The sequence below is a fragment of the Chenopodium quinoa genome, unplaced genomic scaffold (assembly GCF_001683475.1).
Source record: "Chenopodium quinoa cultivar QQ74 unplaced genomic scaffold, ASM168347v1, whole genome shotgun sequence".
NCBI classification, from domain to species: domain Eukaryota; kingdom Viridiplantae; phylum Streptophyta; class Magnoliopsida; order Caryophyllales; family Amaranthaceae; genus Chenopodium; species Chenopodium quinoa.
The window spans coordinates 4,000,257-4,020,366 of NW_018743697.1; the positions used below are offsets into that span (position 1 = coordinate 4,000,257).

General features: G+C 35.6%; 3 protein-coding genes across 7 annotated transcripts; 2 read left to right on the plus strand and 1 right to left on the minus strand.

Moving 5' to 3' along the window:
- Window positions 1-669: 669 nt before the first annotated feature.
- On the plus strand, window positions 670-5,965 carry LOC110684350 (L10-interacting MYB domain-containing protein-like). Of its 2 annotated transcripts, none has more exons than XM_021860798.1 (4): window positions 670-1,392; window positions 1,469-1,546; window positions 4,276-5,071; window positions 5,159-5,965. In XM_021860798.1, exons 1-4 carry the CDS (start codon window positions 1,318-1,320, stop codon window positions 5,635-5,637), a joined length of 1,428 nt encoding a protein of 475 aa, XP_021716490.1. In that variant the 5' UTR covers window positions 670-1,317; the 3' UTR covers window positions 5,638-5,965. The 2 variants fall into 2 exon arrangements, with proteins under 2 accessions (XP_021716490.1, XP_021716492.1); XM_021860800.1 differs by lacking the exons at window positions 4,276-5,071; window positions 5,159-5,965 and adding exons at window positions 3,005-3,328; window positions 3,412-4,183.
- A 51-nt stretch (window positions 5,966-6,016) lies between these two features.
- Window positions 6,017-12,044, minus strand: LOC110684351 (tetraspanin-8-like). Of its 4 annotated transcripts, none has more exons than XM_021860802.1 (5): window positions 11,725-11,880; window positions 11,512-11,595; window positions 9,672-9,858; window positions 7,758-9,525; window positions 6,017-6,566 (listed from the first exon to the last, which is right to left on the minus strand). In XM_021860802.1, the coding sequence occupies exons 4-5, from the start codon at window positions 8,262-8,264 to the stop codon at window positions 6,294-6,296; spliced, it is 780 nt and encodes a 259-aa protein (XP_021716494.1). In that variant the 5' UTR covers window positions 8,265-9,525; window positions 9,672-9,858; window positions 11,512-11,595; window positions 11,725-11,880; the 3' UTR covers window positions 6,017-6,293. The 4 variants fall into 4 exon arrangements, with proteins under 4 accessions (XP_021716494.1, XP_021716493.1, XP_021716495.1 ...); XM_021860803.1 differs by lacking the exons at window positions 6,017-6,566; window positions 7,758-9,525; window positions 11,725-11,880 and adding exons at window positions 10,413-10,530; window positions 10,614-10,734; window positions 11,894-12,044 and having other exon boundaries at window positions 9,545-9,858; XM_021860804.1 differs by lacking the exons at window positions 6,017-6,566; window positions 7,758-9,525 and adding exons at window positions 10,413-10,530; window positions 10,614-10,734 and having other exon boundaries at window positions 9,545-9,858; window positions 11,725-11,857.
- An 852-nt stretch (window positions 12,045-12,896) lies between these two features.
- On the plus strand, window positions 12,897-16,748 carry LOC110684352 (DNA-directed RNA polymerase I subunit rpa49-like). The gene is made up of 4 exons (XM_021860805.1): window positions 12,897-13,441; window positions 14,156-14,302; window positions 14,848-15,162; window positions 15,987-16,748. Exons 1-4 carry the CDS (start codon window positions 13,073-13,075, stop codon window positions 16,398-16,400), a joined length of 1,245 nt encoding a protein of 414 aa, XP_021716497.1. The 5' UTR covers window positions 12,897-13,072; the 3' UTR covers window positions 16,401-16,748.
- Window positions 16,749-20,110: the final 3,362 nt, after the last annotated feature.

A 20,110-nucleotide genomic window follows, 5' to 3' on the forward strand; every position in this document is an offset into this window, starting at 1 on the left:
ACCACTGGTAACCATGAACTGTCGCCGGCTCCCCATCCCATCACCACCGTCGCACCCCCAGCCATCGGAAAACCCACCTGCGTCGACCTTGAAACACTCCAGCCACCAAAAAACCCACCTAACCCATCCTTGAAACACCCTAGCAACCGAAAAACCTTGAAACACCCATGCCCTAGCCCCGATTTTGTTGGTTTTTGGTTTCTCGGGTTGTTATTTTTGGGTTGGTTGGGTTTCGATTTCTGGGTTGGTTGGGTTTCGATTTCTAGGGTGGTTTTGGCAGTGCTTGAGCTGGTTGCAGGGGATGGGGTGGTTTTTAGGGAAAAGGAAGGGCGAAATTGGTGGAGTCAGCGATTTTGGTGGGGTCAGTGGGTTCTGGCAGGATCGGATGTCATGGGGTTCCGGGCCTTCCGGGGGTTGGGTTTGGATTGTCTGCAGCTTGGGCAGATGGTCCGGTGGTGGGACTGGGCTGGGTAAGGATTTAAGTTTTTTTTTTTTAAAAAAAAAATAATTTTAATTTCAATTTATTTTTTTAAAACAAGTTGTTGAGTGACACACTGACACGTGTTCATACTTCATAGCGAGCCCCACTAATGAATTCCATCCAAAAATCCGTTAGATGGTGGTTAAATCAATTTTTTTTTTTTTTTGTTTTTTTTTTTTTTTGTGGTGTTATAATAAAAATTTGAGATTATATTGTGGTGTTATAATCCATTTTTTGTAAAATTTATGGTGTTATTTTCTAACTTTTCCAAATTATAATGTCCATAGATCTTTACTCCTTATTACCAAATGTGTTTGGTTAAGCATAGGAAATTCTACTTTCAGTCATAAAGAGGAAAAAAAAAATCAAAATTGTATATTAATTAGATATCATAAGATCTCATTTTACTATGTTGTTTCTTGCGTAGTATACAATATTGTGAATTTACAGCCAAAGTAATTTAGTAACTGTTTGGCCTAGTTTCTACAAGTGTTTCTTTATCTAAGAAATAGAAACTGGGCCAAACAAGGGTTTTTTAAGAAACAAAAACACTTTCTCAAGAAGCCCAAAATAACTTCTAGAGTGGGAAAAATAAGAAGCACCAATTTTGAGCTTCTCTATATCAGTTTCTCGGGGAGCTGATTTCCCATTTAATGAAACTTTTTTTTGGACAAAAATATCCTTAACATTTTACAAAAAGACCTCTAATATCCCATTAAAAAAAAGAAACCCCCCTTCTCTCTCTTCACCTCTCATAAACACTGAGCAGCTCTTTCTCTCTCCAAAAACACGAAACGCTCAACCCTCAAGGCCAAACAAAGACGGCGTCCGACGACATGCAATCCGGTCCTCCTAGACCACCGGCGCCACCATTTCGTCCACCCAAGAGGACACAACCAAGCAATAATAAGGTAATGTTTTTTTACTTATTAAAATTGTCTCTTTTGTGGGTAGAACCCTAATTTCTTTGCATTGATTTTGAAATAGGAGAAAGCTATAGATCTCAGTGGTTCTCCTCATCCAAATCATCCCAATACTTCACGAACAAGAAGTTCTGCCAATGAGGTTAGTGAATTGGTCCAGAATATAGATCTTGAAAATTTCATTTTTGATTCAATTTAGCAAAATACTAACCGTTTACACAAATTCAATTTCTGGGTATTCTTAGAATTTAAAGACTGGGTAAATGATACCTGTGTTAGGACAATGCCATGAAATTAATGTTAAATATAGTATGGTTATAATTTTAATGTGGTTTAGGCGGAATAGCAGTCGAAACTAAAAACAATGTCATTTGTAAGGGCTGAGCTTGTTAATCTCATACGCAGTAATGAAAAATTAGAACTCGGAAGCTTTTATTTCATATATGTTACATTGAAGTTATTTGTAATCGTAGTGGGTTCGATATAGTTGTTGTCTAGTACAGCATTAGAGCCCAAAAATATGCAAAGTCATTAAGCTAGAGATAGGAAGTTGTTTGCTAGGCTGCTTGTTCTGGGGCATAAGGGGGTGGGGACAATATTAGAACTATGGTCTTTATTAATTGGTAAAGTTAGGAAATGTGTCTACTTTTTTAGAACATCCTAAATTCCTAATATTGTATTATAATTGACTATTGTTTTTTGACAAAGGGATTGCTGAGTACCTCGATATTGTGTGCCTTGTTGCTATATCAGAGTAAATAAATAAATAAGGCCTCCTTGAGAGTCTTGACTTTGATATTATAAGTTGTTAAGATGAATTATCGATTTCTTTCTCTTTTAACCATTACAAGCTATGCAGTACCTGTTATACCTCTACATATATGGATGTGGTTTATTATATGCCACTGATAGTTGTGCAGTGCAAATTTTGGGCAGTTGGCCACTTGGCCATATAATTGGACGTTTATCTCGTTCTAATTGAAAGTTATATTTAAGGGCTATAGTCATGGGTATTTCTGATCTATGTTGACAATGGTGTAGTATATGTACGTAGTTGGATGTTTATTTAGTATATTCATTGCTTGTGTTGGTATCAAATTTACTTGCTTATATCCGGACAAGGTGATAGTGGAATGGTTGAAATATATTTTTGAGGTATTGATGTTATGATGTCATAGTATCATATTCTTTGTAAGAACTTATAGACAGGGAACCATTACCTAACCTTTCTTAAAGGTGAGTAATAAAGTTTGGCTATACATTATGCATCAACAAATTAATGAACATGTTATGAATGGGCTTTATATATATATATATATATATATATATATATATATATATATATATATATATATATATATATATATATATATATATATATATATATATATATATATATATATATATATATATATTAGGGAATGAAATGCATGTTGGATTTAAAGAGTACTCGGCTTGTATGTTGTAAGGTTTGTCAATATAATGCTGGTAGAATTTATAAAGCGTGACCTTGGGAGGCAGATTACATTATTATGTTGTGTGTATGGTTGGTGAAGCTTATGCGTAATGCACAACGTTTCATGGCTTTGTTTGTCTTTAGATTAACGAACAAGTAAAGAGGTCAAAAGCAACTTGGTCTGATAAAACAACTAAGATTTTTTGTGAGGTTTGTGCTGAAGAGGTCCATGCAGGGAATAGACCACACACTCATTTTAGCAAAATTGGTTGGAATAATGTGGTTATAAAGTTCCAACAAAGGTCTGGTAAAAAGTATGACCAGAAGCAATTAAAAAACAAGTGGAAGAAGTTAAAAACGGAGTACGCTACATGGAAGAATCTCGTAGAAAAGGAGACAGGGTTAGGATGGGATCATAAGAAAAATACAATTGTTGCATCCGATCAGTGGTGGGCACTCCAAGAACAGGTGAGCATAACAATAATCTGATTTGTACATTGCCTTTTTTCAAGTAGTTAGTTTTAACTAATTACATTTATTTATTTGTATAGGCCAATCCGAGTGTTGCTAAATTTCGTGAAGCTGGAATCCAAAATTTAACAGAGTTAGATATCATGTTTGCTAAAATAATTGTTTCTGCTACAACTTCATGGAACCCTTATTCACAAGATGATATTGAAATAGAAGACTTGACTACCATAGGAAACGAAGAGATAGAAGATGAGGAACAAGTTGACATTACTATGGGTGGTAGTATCAATGAAACAATATCTCAACAGCTTGAAAGTGAAAGCATTGACAAGATCAAAGTCAATACAACATCGGAAGAAAAAGGAAAAAAAACACAAAAAGGAAATAAATCTAAAGTTAGCACAGCTAAGCTCATGCAAAATGAGCTAAAACGTATTGTTGGTGCGATGGAGAATTTCTCTCAATCTAGTGCTACTGTAACTTCAAAAAGAACTGATCTTCCTGGTTGTAGCATTGGAGAGTGTCTAACATTGCTAGCTACAACACCAGGGGTTGAAATAGGAAGTGAACTTTATATGTTAGGAACTCGTTTATTTGTCAAACGAGAATATAGAGAGATGTTTGTTGGTATTCCTGATGAAAATATACGGAGTTGTTGGCTTGAGCAAGAATTGGAAAGAGAGAAAAAAGCTTCTCAACGTTAATTATTTTTTTATTTGTTATGAAACATTGTATTTATGCTTTGATTGCTACTTTTTTTAATTACCTTGTTGTAACAGACCAACTTTCTTATTTATGTCAGTTATTTTGATTTTCTTAGTATTTGTTATATATTATTATCATTATACTTTCTCATATAATATTAGCTTTTTATAGTTGCTTCGTTATATAAGGTTTACTTTAAAGTATACAATTTTAATTGGTTCCTTGTTTTTTTTAATCAGGTTAGTTCAAATGGAAGTGCTTATGATGATGTAATTGACGAATCCTCCTCCGAAGAAGAAGACGATGAAGATTTATTACTTCAAGAACAACTGAGGGGTAAACAAATGATGTTATATGCCGCCACAGGGGTAACGATACTTACCAAATACTATCTTAAATATTTAATTAAACAGCCTACTAGGATTTCGTTATGTTCTGGATGGCACTGGTTGCAAGAGGTTTTATCTACATCGGGTGAAAGTTATAGGATATTAAGAATGGAACCCCATGTGTTTTATAGTCTTGCTAAATTATTAATGGATAAATATGGATTAAAGTCAACTAGGACCATGTCTGCTGAAGAAGCACTCGGAATATTCGTATATTTATGTGCACAATTTCAATCTAATCGTAATATGAAAAATCGCTTTAAACATTCTGGTGAAACAATAAGTAGAAAATTCAATGAAGTTCTTGAAGCAATGATAAGATTTTCTAAAGATATTGTAAGACCTTCTGATCCAAACTTCAAGGAGGTTCCAACTAAGATACGAAATAATTATAAATATTGGCCACATTTCAAGGATTGTATTGGTGCCATTGACGGAACTCATATTCCATGTGTTGTTTCGGAGGAGGATGAAATCCCTTACATTGGCCGCAAAGGTAACCCTACTCAAAATGTTTTAGCAATTTGTGACTTCGACATGTTATTTACATATTTTGTTGCTGGGTGGCCGGGATCTGTTCATGATAATCGAATCTTAAAAGATGCAATGGAAGACCGCAAGAAATATTTCCCTCATCCACCCGAAGGTATATATTTATGAAACTATATATTATAATATCTTCTTTACCATTATTATACTATGTTGTCATTATCTAATATTGTACAATGTACAGGAAAATATTATGTTGTTGACGCGGGTTATCCGAATATGAAAGGATTTATGGCTCCTTTTAAAGGCGAACGATACCATGTTCCTGATTTTCGTCGTTCAACACAACCTCCAAATGGTTTCTACGAGGTCTTTAATTATTCACATTCGTCATTGAGAAACGTTATAGAGAGAACATTTGGTGTCTGGAAAAAAAGATGGAGGATATTATCAATTATGCCCAGCTTTTCGTTGGAAACTCAAAAGAAACTTGTTGCAGCTACTATGGCTATGCATAACTATATAAGAAGACACGCGCTTGAAGATTTGGAATTTGATAAATGTGATGCAGATCCTTATTACATACCTGAAGTTGAAGGGGATGAGGATATTGGAGGCAACCCGGTAACTACTCTTGAAGAACATGATGGATCAATGGATGATTTTAGTCTGGAGTCTATTCGCTACAATATTGCAACTTCTCTAATGAGTCGTGGATTGTAACATTATTGGATCTTTTATTAGGAATAATAATAGCAGACATTTTGGATATGAATTTTTTATATTTTGACAAAAAAATCCAAGTATTTAGACTTATAAAATTGTTCAATATTTTAAATTAAATTTAATCTTACAAGCTATTATAAACAATTTGCTATTAAAAAACAAAAAAAAACTATTATTAACAAAAAAAAAAACTATTATTAACAACAATGTACAAGAAATTAATACTAATTTATTCTCCCAAATAATTTTTTTAAAAAAAAACTAATATGGGCCAAACAGGGTAAAATAGTTTCTCAATCTAAGAATCACTTCTGATTTTTGATGGGCCAAACAAATCTATTTCGTACAACTGTTTCTCTAGAAATAGTTTCTGGAAAACTACTTCTGGGAAACAGAAGTTGTTTTTCAAAAGCTTGGCCAAACAAACCCTTTTATATGGACATCTTTTGACATTTTAGCATTTAAATCTAATTGTTCGAGAAAAAAAATTATATCAAAAAACGATCGATTATCTTTTGAAAATATAAGGAAAAGTAATAAAGAGTTAACCCCCAGTTGTAAAGAAAATTAAACTAAATAATTGCCCTTTTGACAAATGTGTCTGAGAAAATATACGCGTAACTCTAGATGTATCCGTAAACAAGCTAATGGATTTAATCTCTAAGAGCACAACAGGCAATGATGAAAATAACAAACAATACAACAAGAAGTACAACATTGACAATAGTAATTCTTCTCCAACCCTTCATAAATAAAGCTAAATAACCAGCTTTGCATGATCCACAATTATAGCACAAATTATTAAAAGCATTGTTCCAAACTTTGCAATCTGGATCTGGTGAAGTCAATCCCTTTACTGGAACTATCCAAGTTGTTGCACTTTCATATGTAAATCCACATTGTGCTGGTGGTTTGCAACATCCTGTCTGTCTCAAAAGAAAAAGGAAAAAAAAAAACATTTATCAAACACTTTTCTTATTAAAAAAAGAAAATCACTAAAAATGCATTCATAATCTAAAAATAATAACCTTAAGATAAAACAACATGATAAAACAACTAACATGATAAAACTAGATGTCTTACAAGGGATTGAACTTTGATTTTTGCAGGAAATATGTGTTTAAAAAATTGATTTAAAATAAGAAAGTTCAAGTTTTCTCAAATATAGGCACTTTGTATTTCGTATTGGTTTTAAGTCTTTTAACCTATCGTAAGTTTAACACATTATAATCGTTCAAACAAAAAAAAGTTTCACATTATAAAAATTAAAATATATGAAGCGGGAAATAAAAAGAAATGAAGAGATTGAGTTTGAAATATGCTCTTGGACTATTAATTTTTGGAGGGGGAAGGGATTTTTTTTTTAGGATTTCTACATTATAACCCTCTAACTTTCCGTTTTCTACGATGTGCCCCCCTTTTTGAGAAATCTACATTGTAACCTCAAAATACATTTAGCTTCTATACGGTAACCTTGTCGTTAACAAATTCCGTTAGTGGGGCCCACTCACCACTTAATAATATTTTTTTATCGATTTGCGTGTTGAAAATGGTTCCGTTTAAGGTTTTGGGGGCTATTTTGATCCTAAAGGGTCCATATTGAGCTCAAATTTAGCAAAAAAATAACACAAATGTCTCGTATTGCATATTAAGGAATGTCTCGAAATGCGTGTTTATGTATTTAATACGCAAAACGAGACATTTGCGTCATTTTTTTGTCAAATCTGAGCTCAATTTAGTTTCTTAAGGGCCAAAATAGCCCCCAAAACCTTTAAAGAAACCATTTCCAACACGCAAATCGATAAAAATATTATAAAGTTATGAGTGGGCCCCACTAACGGAATTTGTTAACGGCAATATAACGACAAGGTTACCGTATAGAAGCTAAATGTATTTTGAGGTTACAATGTAGATTTCTCAAAAGGGGGCACATGGTAGAAAACGGAAAGTTAGAGGGGTATAATGTGGAAAAAACCTTCTTTTTTTTTTTTTTTGACAAAATTAGAGGGTGTTTTTCTTAGAGCTGGATGGTCTTCTCCAAATAATTCAATTCTTTTTCTGAATAACAATATTTAAAACAAAATAATAATTAAAAAAAAAAAGCAAAAAGATTATACCTCAATAGATGTAAGTTTAGAGCGCTTAAGAGTAACAAAATCCATAATAGACCTAAAAGCACCAATCTTGCCACAAGCATCATGGCGAATCATGCATGACTTAATATCCTCCCAATGACTTCCACCAACCATATTATTCTTCAGCCAACTTGAGAACCCTTGAAGCTCATACTCCTTAACATTACCCCCTAGAACATCCTGCCCATTTCCGCCTCCCTTAATCACCGCGCCTCCAACAGTTAAACACGCTAGCAACCCTATGATTACAACGAACAATGCAATCAAATACAACCACAGGAAGAGGGTTATTCGACAGCATGAGCCTAGGAGTCCGATGAGGGAGATGATAAGCAAGCAAGTGCCGAGTGCAAGGAGAGGCTTGTACATTATGGGATCACAAGGGGAATTCGCTGTTATTTTAACGAAATAACCAGCCAAGAGAATAGGTAATGAAATGCATAAGGTTATGGTGTTTAGGCATCCTAGAAGAACAGTACTTACCGCCATTACAAATTCCTTGACTAATTATGTTTTAGAGTTTTATTTCTTAAAAAAAAAAAAAAAAAATCGAGTTTTAAAATGAATGAGTAAAATTTCTTTACCTATGGAGGAATAGAGAGAATGACCCCAAATGATAATCAAGGGGTAATTTTCTCTGGAATGATGCAAAAATTTTAATAAAAAAACTTCCCAAATTGGGTGGCAAGGAGAAAAGAAGGGATTAAAGGGTCCCTAAATATGGGGATATTATTCCCGTCAAAAAAAAATATATGGGGATATTATTTAGAAGTAGAAAATTGTGAAAATACAATTTTGAAAAATGGGCATGTTGTATTAACAAAAAAATTGTTAAAATGTTTGAGATCAAGGATAGATATTCTCACCTGTGATTTAGCCTATTTTCAAGTTGACAAAAATAAGAGCCAGAAGAGAGGTAAAGAAAACCAGATATGGTATTTAGTTTGATGAGAGTGACCAATAATTAACAATGATCTTCAGGTAAAAGAGACCATTTTCATGTTTGATGTTCAAATCTAGCAGCACAAGAGAGTAGCTTATTACTCATATTATTATGTCGTTTTATACATCATGACCCGTTACAAGCTATTAACCAATTTTGCCAAACACCAGCTAAAACAGCAAGTACGAACAAAAGAGTATATACACGTATTAATTGCTCTACAAAAATGGGCAAGTTCACAAACGGCAGATTTACCAAGGATTGGCTCAAATCAATGACCATTAACTCAGATTAGATTTGGTACCATTCCGGCTCAATTTTAGAGCCAGTGTTGGCATATTCAACAATTAAAGCGAAAGGGGAGAGGGGAGAGGGAAGAGCATCACAATCTGGTTCAATTGTGAATTTATGAGGCTAGCCTTATCAAAATATTGGTTGACAATCCTGCCTTGAGCTAAACCCGCACCTTGCAATTAAATTTGACCAATCTTGAACCAGTTAAGCACATAGGCTATCACTGATAGAAACTAAGCCGCTCATAAAGATTGTGCTACCTGTCGTAGTAGATTACTTTCATTCACCAACAAAGTGCAGACTACTGTGTCAATGTTGTGGCCTGTGGGTTTACAGAACCTCATAGAAGAGCTCATCTACCAGTAATTTCCCATGCCACTAATAAACAGGATGATTGGCGAATGTACCATATAAGTAATGATACAGCTTCCAGTAATGACACCATAACATATTACTTGATCCAATACCACAAATCCACAATGCAGCAACTATAAGCACGACACAACAGTACATCTGGGCAAAAAGTAGAGCATTTCAAAAGGACACATATCTCATACTTCGTATATCTTTTCATAATGTTGCTAGTGTTTTATACACTTCACTACAGTGGTCATAATTTATGTACATAAAAGTTTTTTTGAGAAAATAGTATAACTTACAGTCATCCTGCAAAATTCTTTACCAAGCTCTTTCCCCAGAGATCCCCTGTTCTATTTCGCTTGTGTGTTAGATTGGACAAAGAAATATATACAAGGAATTAATAATATAGAGCTTTAAGGGTTTCAAGAAGCACTAGAGAAGAATCACGGCCACGATAATCAGTGTCACAACTGTAAATACCAGAGCCTGCAATCATGGAGATATAATGTTACTAATACATGAGAGAATGGCAATATCCACACTTTCTTAATTTTATATTCAAATGAACAAGCAACTTGAAGAGATGGGCGAGCCATGACACACAGTTATAGAAATGATTATCTAATCACGATAAATGTATCCAGTTAAACATTGGTAAGCAGGAGTAACAAGCGGAGAAGTGGGCAAGAAAAGCAGATAGTGTGCATAAGGTAAGCTGTGCGAATCTTCAGACCTTGTAAATTTTTAAAGCATTAAATATGTCCGTTGATGCCAGTAAATACCACCAAGAGGCAAGACATTTTACAGTCTTACTAGCATACATTAAGAGCTACGTACATCATATGCTATTAGAGGCTAAACACAATCGAATTTCAAATCTAGAGTATTTTTTATTACTACGCTGTTAAATTCTAACTCCATTGATATCAGTAAAGGCCAATTAAGCAAACAATAGCAGTGATGTCCGCAAAATCAAAGACAAGTAATAGTGTGGGCATAAGCCAAGACAAGCAATGCCATGTCATAGACAAGATACTTACAGCTATTGCGCAAGTGGCCAGTCCAATCCTTTCCCTAGGATCTTTACGGTAGTAATTTCTGAAGTAAAGGATTGTAGCATAGTACCACATCAACGGGAATATGAAACCAAGCAAAAAACTGCCAGAAAGACACATGTTTTTATTACGAGAGAAGGCAGAAAAGTGGGCAGGACAAGCAAATAGAAAAAGTTGGACACTTACGAAAACCAACCAATACCACAGCCAAAGCATGGGAGTGGTTTATCATACAGCCCCAACAATTGGTCCCCTCCATCCCCAATAAGCGTATAATCCCCCTTTTTTTCAGGGTCTGTTGGGCAGCCTGCGGTGGATAAATACATTTGAATAATTGAGATAACTATGGAAAGAACATTTAAGCGGAGGAAAAAACATCAATTTATGTTGTATGTCTGGGTGCTGCAAATGCATGCACATTCTCTATTTCTCATGGGCCTCATCCTTATGTTTAAGAATGACTACTTCCCGAACCTTATAGTATGCTGCCTTCCCTCAGACAACTCCTATTTGGCCTTTCGAACCTTGCTCAAATAGGGAAGACCAAATATTCATGCATCAGAACATACCGGAACATTTTGCCTCAAACACCCCTATGATTTTATTTCCTAATGTGTTCAGTCCAATCCAATCTTTTATCTCACAACATACTCCCCAGTATTTACCTTGTTCAAAAAGGTCAGGCTATAGGGATAATTGCACACATTTACTTCAATATATTCTAGCTTGTTTAAGCAAAAACGAAAATCATGGTAGGATTAATCCACCAACACTCTATTGGCAATCAAATAAATGGACAATTATCATTCTTATCAAAACTTTGGTTTCCAAATGTAAATTTGGAATGTCACCATTATCTAGTAATCTTCGACATGATAATAACATCATAAAAACATACATTTAAGAACCAAAAACCTTGATTCGAGCTTTCACCCGTAACATTTAACTCATTTAAACCAAATTCTAGCCAAATCATACAATGTCCTTTCTTAAACTAGCAATCATTCTATACTTCCATTATATTACCAAAATGGGATAATAAGCAGCACAAAAATAACAAAATCAAAATGAGAAAAAAACATACTTTGTTCCATGCTTGGCTATAGAAAAATTCACCAAACTGACATGAAATTCTAGATGCAGCTGCCCAAGTCTCTCTTTCTATAATCTGCAACATTCAAACCACAAAAATTCATCAGCAACATAAATCACCTTCTCTATAATTAGACATACGTGAATCAATTGATAATCTAAACACACAAAATTAGCAGAGCAGCTTCAAATCTCAAATACCCACCAAACAAATTAATAAAAGACAGCTACAGCTAGGCTGAATTCAATCAAATTTTGGGAAAACAAATAAGATAATATCATCAATTAATTACAAAAGATTGAAACCCTAAATTACAATGAAAAAAAAGGCAATGAAATAGTTGGATTCAGCCAAGAAATTAAGTGCGACTTGCCTGAAAAGGGAAGGTAGCTGGATAGTGGTAGCCAAATGCTTTGCCGTAGCTCTAGAGAGAAAGACAGGTGGGATGTCTTTACAGTAGAAAAAATAGAGAGAAATGGGGGCATTGGCATACTCAAGGAGTGGGGTACACGACTACAACAAGTTAATGTTCACAACGGCGACGGGTCCTTTACTATTTTTGGTTGTTTTTATTGAGTCGTGGAGTTAGAGTTTGTTCCGATTTACTGAAAATAACTTAATTGAACTGAATTGATTAGAGCTGAATTGAACTGAATAGTGATGAGATGAATGGTTTATAAGAGAAGGAAATTAGAAATTGAACTGAACTAATTGGAGCTGAAATGAATTGAACTGAACTGAACAAGTCCTTAGTCTCTTGTTAGACAGTTTTGATAAGATGGTGAGACCGTGAGAGCTTGAGCCATATGACCAAATAACCGGGTACCAGGTAGGCAGGTAAGTGGAGTGTATAAATTTTGTTATATATACCTGAGTGTACTGTATGCCCAGAGCTATTCGCTCATTAATTTTTGTTCATTCAATAAATGGGCAAAAATACATATGAGCAAGTTACTCAGGGTGTACAAAATCGGCTCTTGAAAGTATATGGGATATTTTCGGTTAATAATAAAAGTAAATAAGTTATAATTTATTTTATTAAACGGATTTATGATTATGGATTTATGGGTACATAAGTACACATTAACAAAATATCCATCTTCATCCTTAGCCAGCACTATACCTGAAATATCGAATTACACTTAATTATATACTTCCACTATTGGACAAAAATAAAATTAAATTGTAACAACTTATCACTTTCTTCTTATCGGTAATAAAATTTTGTCAATTAATTTGTTTATTTACTTAGTATAATATCTCTTTGAAAATACGTGCTAAAGTCGTGTGTTGCAACTTGAAAGTAAATGTAAACCGAGTAAATACTACCCAAAAAAAAAAAAAAAAAATATTTGTGGCCTCGTCTTAAAATTTGGTATGAGCCCACAACCAAAAACACCACCAAATAGCCCAATATTACTTCCTTTCTTCTTCTCTCTCCAATTCTCAATTGTAGGGTTTATCACAGAAAAACCCCAATTCAATCTCCAAAACCCTGTCGTTTGATTTCTCTCTGTTTCAACCCCACTATCTCTCTTTGCCAAAATCTAACATGGAAGCATTAACACCCCCTAAATCACACAATTCCAAGAAAAAAAAGAGGAAAGCAATCGAATTTGATACCCAAGTTCAAATGTTGAAGGAACAACAAGAGAAAAATGCACCAATGTTAGGGTATTACCCTTCTGGGTTCGACCCATTAAACCTTAAAAACCCAGAATCAAGCAAACTAGGGTTTTTCAGGGATCAAAAACGGCTTAGAAGAGTTGAACTTGTTGTGAAACCAAATGGGTCTAAAGTTGATTATGTTGGTAATAGTCATTTTGGTGAAGCTGCTGTTGGTAGGATGAATAGTTATGCTCTTGCGGTTGTTGATAAACGTTCTCAGTCTTTCAGATTGGCCCCCATTAATGCTAATAGGGTATAATTTCCTTCACTTTTTTCAATTTTTGTTTTTTCAAGCTTATTGTTTGCTTAATTCTGGTGTACAAAGAGCCACAAAAGGCAGTAATTTACTCGGGTTTTGATCCCGGGTACCATCGATTAAGCTGATTGGAATTTTTGATATTTGATTGTGTTAATTGCTTTAAATGAAGAAATGTTGGATTTTTTTTTTTTTTTTTTTTTTGTTTAGTTAGTTGAAGAAGGGGGTTGCATCTTGGCTTTTAGTGTTGTTTGTTTGATTGATTGGTTTCCATGAAAATGATTTGTGCTTGTGTGATCATTCAAGGAAGAATTATGGGAAATTGAAGATTTTTACGTTTGATTATTTCATTAACAGTGTCATGTTTATCATCAACTGGTATAGCTATGCGTTTCAGAATTCATTAATGACAATATGACATTTCCTGTTATATAGATACAAAGTATGCAAAGTTGCTAACCAAAAAAAAAAGTTCGAGGAATAACAGAATGCTGCATTGTCTAAAGTGGGATGTGTCTCATAAAGGCAGTATTGGCTGTCTTTTGGGTTGTTGTCAGTACAGCGACTTATTGCCAGGATCATATGATGCGATTTAAAACCCTCCATTTGCTTGTTTCTGAGATTACAATCTAACAGCATTCTTTTGAAGTAGACACCTATTTGAGCTCGACACCTTTTCCTAACATGGACCTTGTTGCTGACAATGTTCAGGTATTCAGGCTACAACCATTAGCTAGGGCATCACGTGCATCTGAAACGGAACCAGAAACTCCAGCCAAGATTGAAGATGCTGAAGATAGAAGACTCAAAAGGCATAAACTTACAGACCGTTATGGTACCAAGGGTGCAATAAAGAAGGTTTGTATGCTTCCACTTGGATATTTAATTATATATTGATACCCATCTTTGGCGTTAGGATCTTAGGAACCAAAGGCTTATGCTGTGATACGATGTAGGGAACTGTTATTCTTGGCTCTGTTCCTTCTTTACTGATGATGAGATATCTAGATCAACATCCATTTGTTTTTCTGCGTTATGTTATGCGATAAAACTCCTGAACATGTTCTATTAAGTTTTAACCCAGTTCATGTTTGATGAGTTATGGGGAATCATGATGTATACATATACCATTTGAGCTAAGGTCCAAATTATGAACTCATCAAGTGATGAAACACTAATTTTGAAAAAAAAAAAAAAAAAATCTTACAGATTAGTCAAAGATAAAAATCTGTCAAGTGTAATATAGTAATTTGTAGCTTCCAGATTATTAATAAGAGAGTCAGAAATTTCCAAAACTAGTGATCACAACTTCAAATGTATTAAATTGTACTCCTATAGAACACTTGTATCGTCTGGATCAGATTTAATTCGGACAAATTATAGATTAGTTGTCTCTCTTGCAGGACAAGGAAGCTATGCGGTTAAGTCAAAAGGAAGATCCTGATGTCATGCCTGAGATAAACCAAATTTTAGAGGCAACTCCTATAGACAAGACAGCAATTGAAAGTTCCAGTTTGAACACTGACAACAATCTTCCCCCACACGATCTCTCTGCTACAACACCAGAGAAGGCTTATCTGCTTGATAAAATTATTCTCAAGGGAGAATGGGATTATGTGAGAGACATTTTGGAGCGGTTGCAATCTGGGCAGGAGATAAAACCAGATGTTTACCCAAGTTTTGTGTGCAATCGATGTTACAAAGTGGAATTAAACAAGGTGAGTTGGTTTAAGATAGACTTTTATTTTCATTTGAAATTCACTTATTTGAACTTGTTGTAGTTGTAAATTGAAATTGGGTACCCTTATTAAAACTTATTTGAACTTCTTTTCCTATAAATAAATAAAATAAAATTTTGTATGGGAAAAGAACATAGCTGTAGGCTGATACAAAATTTTATTTTATTTAAAGATGGCATTTATCTCTTGCAAGAAGATGTAGAGCTGGTAGTGATAATCAAGGCAGCATCTACATCTTCTTGCAAGAGATTTGTGTGTTGGAAATAAGTTGTTATTGATATGTGATTTTTTTTGCTTGAATTAAAACAATAGCAGAAGGTAGTTAAGGAAAAATAAAGGGAAGTAGGTGAGCTTAATTGCACTTGTCAAGCTGTTCTGCGTATATATTGTAAAGCTAGCCTTTATTTTTCTGTGTCTTTAGGGAGGGGGTGGAGTAAGTTGGTTGCTCTGTGTGAGTTTGTTTGGTTTGAGAATTGAGACAAAGGAGCTAATGATAGTGTACTTAGGCTATGTTGTTAATCTAGCACGGCAAAATGTAGTAAACGGGGATATGCTTCTTTGGGCTTGTTGTGTATTAAGATAGCAAAATCTGGCAAATTACATGATCATGGCTAGTATTTTGGGCAGCTCGGTGGCTTTTTATGCATTTTCTGTCCAGACTTCATTGACTAAGTGTTGTTCTGTCTAGATTTCATTGCCAATATTGTGGTCATTGATCTCAATATCATTCTTTAACCTGAATGCTTTCCCCATAGGTACATATAGTCATATATGTATGTTATTTTCTACTCTTGATTCTGTAGGATGAAGCAGAGAAGAGTAGGCTTGCTGGCATCCTGTCATACATTTCTCATCTCATAAACATCAAGAATCGGTATTCTGCTGGTGGTGGTGGAAAATCTTCAAAGCATCACGTTTATCTCCCAAGTATTTTGTCACAGAAGTTTGACAAAATGTTTATTAATAAAGAGAAAAACAGGCTCTCAGATGACAAAATAGGCTCCCTCATCAGCTATGTGCTGGTTCTCACCTTATTTGTTGATGAGTTTCAGACTGATTTTACAGATATTGCCAAGGATCTGAAGATGTCTGCTTTAAGTCTAAGACCTTATTTCGAGAATTTGGGCTGTAAGTTTGCCAGAAGAAATAAGGTGACTGTTGCTACCCTTCCTACTCCTCTTAAGTTCCCAACACTGAGGAAGAGGAGAAGAGGGTAATGTAATAATGGCCCCTGCTATTCTTTCACTTTCCAAACAAACCTTAATTCCTTCCAGAGGTTTGTTATTGGACAGCGCCTTTTACAACATGTGATAATCAAAATGGGGATAGATTGAGCCATCAACTACATTTATTTTTTGTTTTGTAATCTCAGTTGGCATATCAACTCTATAAGGTAAAAGTTGTTTCAGTGATTGAAAATTGAAAGATTACTGTGCTAGTTATGATGGCTTCATGGTTTATATTGTTGAGCTAATTGCATAGATGTACTTATCAAATGATTAATTGTGCTTTTTTAAAAACTGATTTGAAATTGGATAAACATGCTTTTACTCTCTGTTTTTGGATTTATATCTTGGCAAGATATTGATATGCATATGCTATTATGTTATTAAGTTTAGATAACATATGCACTCTTTGTTGCTAATTATTTCGTGTGATACTACACAAAAACTGAATTGCACAGGACCAGCACATAAAATTTTGATGCACAATTACATGTTTACAATTTTCTAATCATGTTAAAAAGTTGTTAATTAGGTGGATATTGCCACCTTGTGGATTCTTGATGGTGCAAGCTGAATTCAAATTGATCATCTTAGTCATTTTGGGGACTCTAATCATATAGTTATGTTTTTGATGTCCCAAATTCCCGATTATAGTTAAATCTGTTTCATATTATGTGCAATACATGTTTTCTATTCATTTTAAATAGTCTTTCTTCATCATATGCTTTTTTATTATTCTTTCTCCATTTAAGACTCATTAATAAAATTCTCCTATGAAGGCTTTTGTTGCACTAAATATAAAATGGAGGTAGTATGATGTTTTCAAATATAAAATCATTTAATGTTTAAATTGAATGAAAATATTTCACAAAAAAAAAAAAAAAAATTGAATGAAAATAGTAATAACACATGAATACGGAGCAAGTCGTATTCTTAAACAAAAAAGGGATGAAATAATGTGATAACCATGTTAAAATGGAGGGGGAGGTTCTGATCCTATTAGGTAATTAGTGAGTATATAACTATATTTTTCCTAAGAGTTGGTTTAATAAGCTAATTTGACTATTTGATTGCATTAGATGTTTTGACTAACTGATTGTATTAGTTGTATATGTAAAATTGTGTGATAAAATTAGGTAATGATTTTAGTCGAACCTTTATTTGCGAAACAACTACAAGGCATAATTGGTAGTTATGCAATTCAGATTTTCATCGTTACGAACAACTTCACAGGTCATAATCTTACAAGTTACATGTGTAGTCATTAACGGTTGCTCACCTACTAATATATAAACACGTGCTAAAATGTATAATTAACTTATTTTACTATGCATATGTGGTTTGGCGGTGCGTCATACTCCGTAGGCAATTTTTTTTTCAATTGAAAGATATAATAATAATAATAATAATAATAATAATAATAATAATAATAATAATAATAATAATTGTTTCGGGTGGAAACAATGGGACCTTGCCGAAGGTCCGATGAAACGGAGAAGACTAGATTCGGTCCAAGTAATGTTGGGCCGAAGGTTTCCTGCACAGTAAACACACGTAAACTAGCCTCGGGGGTGTTGCCGAAGAAGGCCCCTCCGATGCTAAAGTCAGTACAATGTGTTGAAAGAGAAGACTATGCAAGAGAATTAGTTGCTTGAGGCTTTGCTTGAATTAATGAGAATCTATGTAAAAATGTAATATTGATGGCTTTTATACCTCTTCATACATGGAGATGTTGGGTCTTAGCCCAATTGGCTTGCCTTGAGGGCTGATCTTTGACTTTAGCACAATTGGAGAGATGAACCTTGACCTTGGGCTTTTAATTGGATCATTTAATGCCTAAGCCCAATTGGACTAAATTGGACCCAAACAACTTGCCCCCCAGACCCGATTTGGAAGGATGACGGGTCGGGTTTGATTTAATTCAGAAAAGGAGGGAAGTGAATGATTTAATTAATCCAAAAATTTGAATTTAAACCGTAATTAATGAGATAACAACGGTTAAGGCGGATGATTGTGGAAGTTGGACGGATAATGGGCAGTTTAATCGCAAGGTCGTGTGTTTAACGGTTACTTAGTGGGGTATTTAAGAGAAATTGAAACGCGGACTCCCCGTATTCCCATTTCTGGAGATATAATCAGAGGCGCGTCATCTCTCCTCACTTATTCACCAACACAAACCCAGAATTCTCGAGAGAAACCAAGAACCCGCATCAAAACTTCGCAAATTCCCCGAGCATTAAGCTTAGAAACTGAGACTTGCCACTACGAACTCGTAAATCGGCAACTTTCGCTTCAGATTAAGGTAAATTCCTTTGATTTCAGTTTATTTTTCTTCGAATTCGAACTCCTTCCCCTTTTTTCGACTTTTTTCTTCGAAATAATCAATGGCAAGAGGAGTTAGAGGTAGAGCCCGTGCTCCAAGAAGAGCAAGGCCGATTCCCGATCCTAGGAACAGGATTGGGACCTGGAATGGACAAAGGCCAGAGTCTGACCCTGCTGAAGGGATTAGGGCGACTCCCATTTCCTCGGCTCCTCCTCAGAGAATGGAGGGGCCGAGCGCTTCTGGACGGGACGATGAAGTTCCCGCTGTCCTTTGGGATATCCTCCCCGGGTTTTCAGAGTGGGAGAATGCCGAAGTAGCTTCGGCCATGATAAAGAACCGCCCCTACTCATGGTGGGTGGAGAATGCCGAACAATATCGGTTTGCCGAGCAAATTGAGTTGCATTACGGCATTTTTGAAGCTGATGGGTATTGGTGCCGAATGCCCGCGGCATCCGATAGAATCCATCGTTTACCCCCGGGGTATGTGGGGGTGTACACAAGACAACTTCAGTACGGGCTGAGGTTCCCTTTGGACGTATTCGTCCGAGACTTGCTGATCCATTACAATATCTCTCTATGTCAGTTAACTCCCACCAGCATCCGAAGGGTGATGACATACTTATGGGTCTGCAAGTTCTTCAAGTATGTGCCGAACCTGCACTGCTTCAAAAAGCTTCATCGGCTAGTGCCAAATATTCAAAGTGGGCACGGAAGTCATGGTTCTGGGTGGTACCGGATTGAGTCTCGGCCCCAGTACCTAACCATGTGGCCGAACGACTCTTCAGACAAGGACTGGAGAGGTCAATGGATTTGGGTTAGGGCACCCACGGACCCGAGCCACCCTTGCGTCTTCAGCGCTCCCCGGTACCTTGCTGAGCCTGATCCCGACATGGGAAGTCTAGGTCCCCCCGTAGATAACGGGCCAGATCCGAACCTTAATCAACAGAACATCTTCGCCAAGCTGCCGAACCGGGGGGGCAGCGGCCGAATGCAGCATATCCCGGAGACTTGGCTCCCCGATACGCATTATGTTTTCCAAGAGAACATGCTAGCAGCTGTTGGCCTCAGCCGAAAGTTTAAGGATGGTAAGCTTCTTCGGCTGGGGCCGAGGCTTTTTAATTATCTCTTTTTCTCCTCACTTCGCTTTTTCTATGCTGTGCCAGCCTAACTGAACTGACCTTTCCCCTTTTCTTTTTCAGAGCGGGACGAGACCAACGTCGGCATTAACTACGCTCGTCTTGGCGTCAACCGAGAACGAGTTGTAACTGATCGGGCCCCCTCCATCACTGAACCGAGGCATAGGGAAGTTCATCTAGACTCTTCCCACTTCCAAATTGAGGTTGTTGCTCTGTATCAGAGGCAGAAGCCTTGGTGGAAG

Excerpts from the sequence above, each read along its gene's own strand:
- LOC110684350 (XM_021860798.1), top strand. The coding sequence starts at position 1,318 with ATGCAATCCGGTCCTCCTAGACCACCGGCGCCACCATTTCGTCCACCC. Across the intron at positions 1,393-1,468 it reads CACAACCAAGCAATAATAAG|GAGAAAGCTATAGATCTCAG; the intron begins GTAATGTTTTTT and ends ATTTTGAAATAG. Across the intron at positions 5,072-5,158 it reads TTTCCCTCATCCACCCGAAG|GAAAATATTATGTTGTTGAC; the intron begins GTATATATTTAT and ends TACAATGTACAG.
- LOC110684352 (XM_021860805.1), top strand. The coding sequence starts at position 13,073 with ATGGAAGCATTAACACCCCCTAAATCACACAATTCCAAGAAAAAAAAG. Across the intron at positions 13,442-14,155 it reads CCCCCATTAATGCTAATAGG|GTATTCAGGCTACAACCATT; the intron begins GTATAATTTCCT and ends GACAATGTTCAG. Across the intron at positions 15,163-15,986 it reads ACAAAGTGGAATTAAACAAG|GATGAAGCAGAGAAGAGTAG; the intron begins GTGAGTTGGTTT and ends TTGATTCTGTAG.
- LOC110684351 (XM_021860802.1), bottom strand. The coding sequence starts at position 8,264 with ATGGCGGTAAGTACTGTTCTTCTAGGATGCCTAAACACCATAACCTTA. Across the intron at positions 6,567-7,757 it reads CTAAACTTACATCTATTGAG|ACAGGATGTTGCAAACCACC; the intron begins GTATAATCTTTT and ends CTTTTGAGACAG.